Source organism: Loxodonta africana, chromosome 1 (assembly GCF_030014295.1).
Source record: "Loxodonta africana isolate mLoxAfr1 chromosome 1, mLoxAfr1.hap2, whole genome shotgun sequence".
Classification (NCBI taxonomy): domain Eukaryota; kingdom Metazoa; phylum Chordata; class Mammalia; order Proboscidea; family Elephantidae; genus Loxodonta; species Loxodonta africana.
In genome coordinates, this window is record NC_087342.1 from 86939885 (window position 1) to 86949087 (window position 9203).

General features: G+C 35.6%; 1 protein-coding gene across 1 annotated transcript; it reads right to left on the minus strand.

Moving 5' to 3' along the window:
* Positions 1–7453: 7453 nt before the first annotated feature.
* LOC100665747 (olfactory receptor 2H2-like) lies at positions 7454–8884 on the minus strand. The gene has a single exon (XM_064295893.1). It carries the CDS (start codon positions 8608–8610, stop codon positions 7678–7680), a length of 933 nt encoding a protein of 310 aa, XP_064151963.1. The 5' UTR covers positions 8611–8884; the 3' UTR covers positions 7454–7677.
* Positions 8885–9203: the final 319 nt, after the last annotated feature.

Here is a 9203-nt window from a genome sequence, read left to right on the forward strand (position 1 = left end):
GGCTGTACTTTCCCCAAGACAGATTTGTTCATTTGTTCTGGCAGACCATGGTATATTCAATATTCTTCACCAACACCATAATTCAAAGGTGTCAATTCTTTGATCTTCCTTATTCATTGTTCAGCTTTCACATGCTTATAAGGTGATTAAAACACCATGGCTTGGTCAGGTGCACCTTAGTCCTCAAAGTGACATCTTTGCTTTTCAACACTTTAAATGAGGTCTTTTGCAGCAGATTTGCTCAATGCAATACATTGTTTGATTTCTTTGCTGCTACTTCCATGGGTATTGATTGTGGGTTCAAATAAAATGAAATCCTTGACAACTTCAATCTTTTCTCCATTCATCATGATGTTGCTTATTGGTCCAGTTGTTAGGGTTTTTTTTTTTAAACAATGAGGAGTAATATAAATCTTTGGGACAAAGCAAATGCAGTGAGCACAATTTATAGCAATAGATGCACACATTAAAAGAGAAGAAAGGGAAAAATCAAAAATGAACTTTATAACTTGAAGAAATAGAGAACAACAAAAGAAGCCCACAGCCACCAGAAGAAAGGGAATAATGAAGGTCAGAGCATAAATAAATGAAATAGAGAATAGAAAAACAATAGAAAGAACAACAAAGCCAAAAGTTGGTTCTTTGAAAGGATCAATAAAATTGACGAAAACCATTGGCCAAGCTGACAAAAGAAAAAGAGAAGAAGACACAAATAACCCAAATAAGAAATGAAATGAGGGACATTACAACAGATCCAACTGAAATAAAAAGGATCATAACAGAGTACTATGAAAAACTAAATTCCGACAAAATTGAAAACCTAGAGGAAATGGACACATTCCTAGAAACACTCTACCTTCCTAAACTAATACAAACTGAGGCAGAAAAATATGAACAGAGAAGAGATTGAAAAAGTAATTTAAAAAAAAAAAAACTCGCAGTAAATAAAAATCCAGGCCCAGATTGCTTTACTGGATAGTTCTACCAAATATTCAGAGGAGAGCTCACACCAGTACAAGTCAAACTATTTTAGAACATAGCAGGGATATTTCTGAATTCATTCTTTAAAGCCAGCATAACCTGATACCAAAACCAGGCAAAAATACTACAAAAAAAAAAAAAAAAAGAAGAAGAAAGAAAATTACAGACCAATATCTCTCAGGAATATATATGCAAATATTTTCAAAAAAAATCTAGCCAATAGAATTTAGCACTGTATAAGAAAAAAATACATCTTGACAAAGTGGGATTCATACCAGTTATGCAATGATGGTTCGACATTAGAAAATCAGTCGTTGTAACCCATCACATAAATAAAAGAATCACATGATCATTTGAATAGACACAGAAAAGACATTCGATAAAGTTCAACATCCATTTCTGATAAAAATTCATAATAAAGTATGTGCAGAAGGGAAATTCATCAATATAATAAAGGGCAGCTATACAAAACCAACAGACAGCATCATTCTTAGAAGAGAGAGGCGGAAAATATTCCCCTGAGAACAGGAACAAGACAAGGATGCTCTTTATCACCACTCCTATTTAACATTGTGCTGGAAATACTAGCTAGAGCAATAAGGCAAGAAAAAGAAATAAAGGACATCCAGATTAGTAAGGAAGAAGTTAAGTTACTCCTATTTGCAGATGCTATGATACTATATATAGAGAACCCAAAGGACTCCACAAGAAAACTATTGAAACTAATAGAATGATTCAGCAGAGTAGCAGGATACAAGATAAACATACAAAAAGTAGTTGGATTCCTAAACTCCATAAAGAGAACTATGAAAAGGAAATCAGGAAAGTAACACTATTTATGAATGCCCCTAAAAAAGTAAAAAATGTAGGAACAAATCTAACCAGGGACATAAAAGACATATTCAAAGAAAAGTACAAAACACTGCTGCAGAGCTGGAGAAAAATATAGAACAAAATTCTAACTCGCAAAAATAAAACCAGATTTATTGGTTGGACAGATACTGGAGAAGCCCTGAGAATATGGCCCCCAGCTACCCTTTTAACTCAGTACTGAAGCCACTCCTGAGACTCACCCTTCAGCCAAAGATTAGACAGTCTCATGAAACAAAACGAGACTAAATAGGCACAGAACTAGAAGGTAGGAGGTGACAGGAAAGCTGATAATGGGGAACCCAAGATTGAGAAGGGGAGAGTGTTGACATGTTGTCTGGTTGGTAATCCATTTCACTAAACAATATGTCTATTAATTGTTTAATGAGAAAATGATTTTCTCTGTAAACCTTCATCTAAAGCACAAAAAACCAAAAACAAACAAGCAGAAAACAAAACAAAACAAAACCCTCTGAACTAAAAAAGAATCCTGGAACATACATATAGCTTCACTGGGGAATTCTACCAAACATTTAGAGAAGAATTGACACCAATGCTGTTTAAACTCTTCTAAAAGAGAGGACAGGGAGGAATACTTATTAGTTCATTCTACGAAGAAAACATAACTTTGTTAAACACACACACACACGCACAAAGACACCACAAGAAAAGAAAACTACAAGCAAATATTCCTTATTAATATAGATGCAAACATCCTCAACAAAATGTTAGTGAACAGAATCCAACCTTGTTCCCTGCAGCTTTGCTAAATTCCTCTATTAGCCCTGGAAACCTCTTTGCAGATTCATTGGGATTTTCTATACATAGGATCATCTCATTCTCAAATAGAGGTAATATTACTGCTTTTCCAATCTGGATACCTTTTATCTTTCTTGTCTTGTTGCTTTTGGCTAGGACTTCAGTACAATATTGAATAGAAGTCATGAGAGCAGACAACCTTGCCTTATTCCCAATTTCAAGGTCAACGAACAAAATTCAGTTGGGTTTCTATACACCACCAATGCGAAACCTGATAGGAAAATTAGGGAAACAAATCCATTTACAAAAGTATCTAAGAAAATAAAATACCTAGGAATAAATTTAACCAGGGGTGTGAAAGGCTTATACAATGAAAATTATAAGACACAGCTGAGATTAAAGAAGAAATAAATAAATGGAAAGAAATTCCATGTTCGTGTATTGTAAGACATAATGTTGTTAAGATGCTAATACAATCCAAAACAATATATTCAGTGCAATCCTGAACAAAATTCCAACAGCTTTCTTTAGAGAAATGGAAAAATCAATCCTCGATTTTATATGGAATGGCAAGTGGCCCCAGTTACTTAAAACAATGTTGAAAGAGAAGAACAAAGTTGGAGGACTCACACTTCCTGATTTTAAAACAGTAATCAAAACAGCTGTGTACTGGTATAAGAATAGATACATAGACCAAATAGAATTGAGAGTCCAGAAATAAACCCATATCTACAGTCAACTGAGTTTTGATAAGGGTGGTAAGTACATTTGATGGGGAAAGAAGTCTCTTCCATTAATGATGTTGACAGAACTGGATTTCCACATGCAGAAAAATGAAACATGATACACGCCTCACACCATATACAAAAACAAATTCAAAATGGATTGAAGATCTACATGTGAAAACAAAAGCCATAAAATTTTTAGAAGAAATTGCAAGAACAGGGCTGTGGGGCCTAGCTTTTAACAATTAATTATCTAATATAATAACAAAAGCAGAAACAGCTTTTAAACTGAATAAATAGGACCTCATAAAAATTACATATTTTGTTCACCAAAAGACTTTAACAAAAAATATGCAAAGACAAGGTACTGACTGTGAGAATATCTTTGGAAACCATGCTTCTGATAAGAATCTATTAACCAAAATATATGTAAAACTTTGACAACGTAACAACGAAAGGACAAATAAGCATAAAATGGACAAAGGGCGTGAATAGATGGTTCACCAAAGAGGACATTCAAATGACTTCTAAACACAATGAAAAGATGCTCAATGTCAGAAGGATGCAAATCAAAACTACAAAACACTCCCACTAGGATGTTGAAAATAAAAATAAATAAATAAGAAAATGTTGGCAAGGATGTGGGGAAACTGGAACCCTCATTCATTTCTTGGGGGAATGCAAAATGGTACAGCCTTTGTGGAAAACAGTGTGGTGGATCCTCTAAAAATAAAACTACCGTATTACTTAGCAATTACATCCCTAGGTATATATATGAAAGAAGAGACTCAAACACATACACCAGTGCTCATTGCAGCACTATTTATTCACAATAGTGAAAAAGTAGAAACAACCTAACGCCCCCCAATAGATGAGTGGTTAAACAAAATGTGGTACATAAATACAATGAAATACTGCTCAGCCAGTTAAAAAAAAAAAATGAAGTCTTAATACATACTACAATATGGATAAAGCTTGAAGATATTATGCTGAGTGAAATAAGTCAATCACAAAAGGACAGATATTGCATGACCTCAGTTATACAGGAAAGGTACAGAGACCAAAGTTCATTAGCGGTTAGCAGGGGCAAGAGAAAGGTGGAAAGGGAGGCACTTGCTGCTGATGAAGCACTGAGTTTTGGTTTGTAGTGATGGAAAAACCACATTGATTAAGGTTAGAATTGTACAACTGATTAATGTAATTGCTTTCAATAAGTTATACACCTGCAAAAAGTTGAATTGGCAAAAATTGTGTGACAGGTATATTTATAACATCAACAAAAAAAAGTGTAAATGCTGAGGCTGCTTAAGTACAACTAAACACCTCATGAAGTTTGGTTCCTTGGTTTGGAGGTTTAGGGTCATATTTTCATGGAACATTCCAGTTAATTGGCCTAATTTTATGTTTAGGCCTATATCTCCCAGCTCATTGTACAGTACCTGGGGTGTGAACAGTTTGCAAGCAGGCATCCAAGATACAACAGTTGGTCTCTAATTGCCTGGAGGAACAGAAGAAAAAGGAGAGTCAGGAACAGGAGGAAGAAATGGAATGTGTGGCTAATTGCCCCCATTACCAACTGCCTCCATTGCCTTGAGGTCAGAAGAACTGGATGGTGCCTGGCTACCACTACTGAACATTTTGATCACAGATTCTCTAAAAGAATTCAGATCAAAAGTGGGAAAATCCAAACAAAATTTCAAATTCTCGTGGAACCCGGATTTTCTGGGGCCAAAGACGCTGAATAAACTGCTGAAGCTATTTCCATGAGATAATCTCTAAAATGTTAAATCTTAAACCAAAAATATTCCCTGAAGTCTTCTTAAAACCAAGCAATAGTTCAGTTTAACTAGTATAGAATGTCTGAGAATGTCTGCCTTGATCAGTGTGCCCTTTTAAGATCTACCTATATGGAATCTAATTGGTAACAACTCTAAAGATTAGATAGGAAACTTAGGGAGTAGTGAGTTTATGTTACTGGGCCAGGGGAGGAACAGCTTGGAAAAGGAGGGTGAGAGTAGTTGCACAACTTGAAGAATGTAATCAGTGTCCATGAACTGTGCATGGAGAAATTATTTAATTGGTATATGTTCCACTGTGTATATTCTCAACACTAACAAAAATAAAATAAATTATTTTAAAAAGGTAAAGAGTATATGGAAAATATTAATTTATATTCTTAGTATGGGAATAAGGCTATTATTATTATTATTTTCTTCATTCATTTTGACTGTTTTAAATTACAAAATTTTAAATGATTTAGGTAATTACATCCCTTGTTAGGCACTAAAAAAAAAAAAAAAAAAACCTGTTGCTATTCAGTCAATTCTGACTCATAGAGACCCTATAGGACAAAGTAGAACTGCTCCATAGGGTTTCCAAGGAGCGGCTAGTGGATTCAAACTGCTGACCTTTTGGTTAGCAACTGAGCTCTTAACCAATACGCCACCAGGACTCCTATTGGGCATTGCCAGTGCCAGTGCCGTCGAGTCGATTCCAACTCATAGCGACCCTATCAGACAGAGTAGAACTGCCCCGTAGAGTACTTCCCTAATCCACTACTGAAAATTTAACTTAAATATGAATACATTTACTAATCTATTAATGATATATTTATTAACACCAATTGGATTATATTTTCTGAACAGAGAAATACAAGGCTAGATAGGTAAGCTACCTTTTTGATGACCTACTGACTAGACCATGTTTTTCTTCTCCAATGTGTATGAGTTTATTTTTTTTTTAAACTATCCCTTTCAACTTCATGCTATATTTAGCTACACTTATTTATTTAAACTAAAATGATTCCCTAGGGATGATCCTAGTTAAAGCATTTATTTTTTTACAAAAAAATTCATAAAACATAATATGCAACAAGTATGCCTAAGCAGAGTCTAGTAATAGAGTCAATATGTCTTGATAACATTCTGTAAAAAAATAACTATTTGGAACATAGGAAAAACAAGGTCAATATTTTTAAATTTAAAACATTACCAAAATTGTTAAGTGTGTTATTAAAAGAGATAAAAATTCTAAACTCAATACGAAAATAATTTTGTATATTTTATCAAATTATAATATCAATAAAAATAACAAAGACTAATATTTTTATTATTTGTACATCAATGTATTTGCTTTTGTCAATTTAAAATAGGTTTAATGATGAGACTTAAACTTGTATTTTCATCTTTATCTCACAATTCAGGTATAGAATTAAAACGCTAACTAAAAAGACATTGAGAGCTATTCTATTCTCTTCTGAAAAGGGATGCATAAAAGAGAAACATTCATCCTCATGGAACATCTCTCTTGGGGTCTTCCTCTGTGGCTGGCAGAGATGAGAAAAATCCCTGAATGTACTTAGTCCCAGAGGCTTCTACTAACTGAATAAAAAACAGCAATCCTCCAAGTAAGGAAAACTGTTAGATATTTGTTTGTTTTCCAAAGGCCCTTCACACCTCCATGCAAACAACCAACAGAACACACACTGCCTGTGGTACTAGTGAATATGAGACCTGGGAAGCAATAGGGAACATTTCCATATAAACTCAAATTTCTGCAGCTATGATCCAAGCTCTACCTCCATGGAGTAGAAGATTTAGATTCATGACGTGGAGTTATGTTTATCATAACTATGTCAGTCATGTCATTAGTTAGTCACCAGGGAACTCCCTGTGTGGCACAAACGCTTTGCACTTGACTACTAACCTAAAGCTTAGCAGTTCCAACCAACCCAGCAGCAGCATGCAAGAAAGCCCTGACAATATGTTTCCATAAAGATTACAGCCAAGAAAACCCTATGGAGCTCAGTACTACTCTGTAACACTTGAGGTTGCCATGTGTCAGAATCTACTCAGCAGCAGTGTGTTTAGAACAATACCTTTATGATTTATAAAAGTATATAAATACACATGCATATACCTGTATTAATTTTTTCATAGAATATTTACAAGTAGCCAAAAAAGAGACACATAATATTTCCAGAAAAGAGGATAAGAAAGATTTAGAGCAGGTAACTACTTCAGGATGTCATCAAAAGGATGTTTCACACCTAATTTAATTTAGGTGGAGCCCTGGTGACTCAGAGGTTAAGAGCTGGGCTGCAGTGTGAATCCACCAGCTACTCTTTGTAAACCCTATGGGGCAGTTCTACTCCGTCCTATATGGTCACCATGAGCCAGAATCGACTCAGTGGTGATGGGTTTGGTTTCTTTGTTGTTGCGGTCTTTGTTTTATTTAGGTGATTTAGCTGCACTACTCCGAAATGAAAGAAGAAACCATGATGAGATGTACCTAAAAGTTCCCAGGATCTGAGGAATTGGATGAGTATATCTCACATTTCTACCTAACTTGGGTCTCTAACCAGCAGCCTTTTTAAAGCCCACTTAACCTCTTTGTTTCTCAAGGTGTAGATCAAAGGATTAAGTGAGGGAGTCACTACAGTATAGAAGAGGGTGAGGAATTTACTGTGCTTCTGTGTGTACTTGCTCTTGGGTTGTATGTAGACAGAAATTATAGCCGCAAAGAACAAAACCACAGCAATCATGTGAGACCCACAGGTCCCAGATGCTTTCCTTCTGCCTTCAACTGATTTTATCCTCAGCACACTCCTCACAATGCAGCCATAGGAGACCAAAATGAGTCCCAGAGGTATAATCACATACAGGACGCTAGCTACGGAGAGCTCGTTTTCCAGGAAGGTTGTGTCCACACAGGCAATTTTAATAAGGGCAGGTTCCTCACACATAAAATCATCCACCATGTTGTGGCTGCAGAGAGGCAACTGGAAAACAAGGATGGTCTGAATTGCGGACTCCACAAAACCACTGATCCAGGCCACAGCTGCTAGTTGCCAAAGAAGCTTGGGGTGCATGATGGCTCCATAGTGGAGGGGTCGACAGATAGCATTGAAGCGGTCATAGGCCATAACAGTTAGGAGGATACACTCCGTGGAGCCCAGCCCCAAAGCAATGTATAGCTGGATCACACAACCGGTGTAGCTAATGGTCTTCTCAGGGCCCTTGAGATTCCAAAGCAACTGTGGGACAACACTGGTAGTGAAACAGAGGTCCAGGAAGGAGAGATTAGAGAGGAAGAAGTACATGGGTGTGTGGAGTTTGGGGTTCAAGTATGAGACCAGTATGATGGCTGTGTTCCCCAACAGTGTCAGAATGTATATGACAGAGATAACCAGAAGGAGAACCATCTCCAACTGGGGCCGGTCAGAAAAACTCAGTAAGATGAAACCTGCTGGGTTGCTAACATTTGTCCCTTTCATGGCTTCTTCATTGTGAATCACCTTTTTTTGGTCATCCCTACTTTATTCCTGTAAGAAGACAGTAGAGTATCATAACCAATGAAAAATTAGAAACCAAACAAAACTTGAGCATTTGGAGACAGTAAATATAGAAACAACATATAAAATAATGCAAAAAATGATAGATTGATTTTTTATATAGATAGACAAATGCATAAAGCAATGAAAACATCAAATGCATTGAAAGAAAACATATAAAAACAGAATTAACCTTAAAACCATATACTAAAACAGATATGAGATATATACCAAACTAGCTCAAGATAAAATACATAGACTGACAATACATACTGTGAAAAGGCAAAGACCTTGAAAATAAAATGTTTGCTATATATATAGATATATGATTATTAGGCAGTAGGTAGAATAGATAGAAAGATGCACAGAGTGAACAAGAGTATGAGAAAGGGTTTATACAGTTGAAAACATAAAGACAAAATAAGAATAGTTAGAAATATTTAAACAGGAAAAGTTAGACATGACTATCATTAATACTCATTTCTTTCATTGCTTTCCTATGAAGTAAATAGCTACTGAAGGTTGTTGATGTTAAG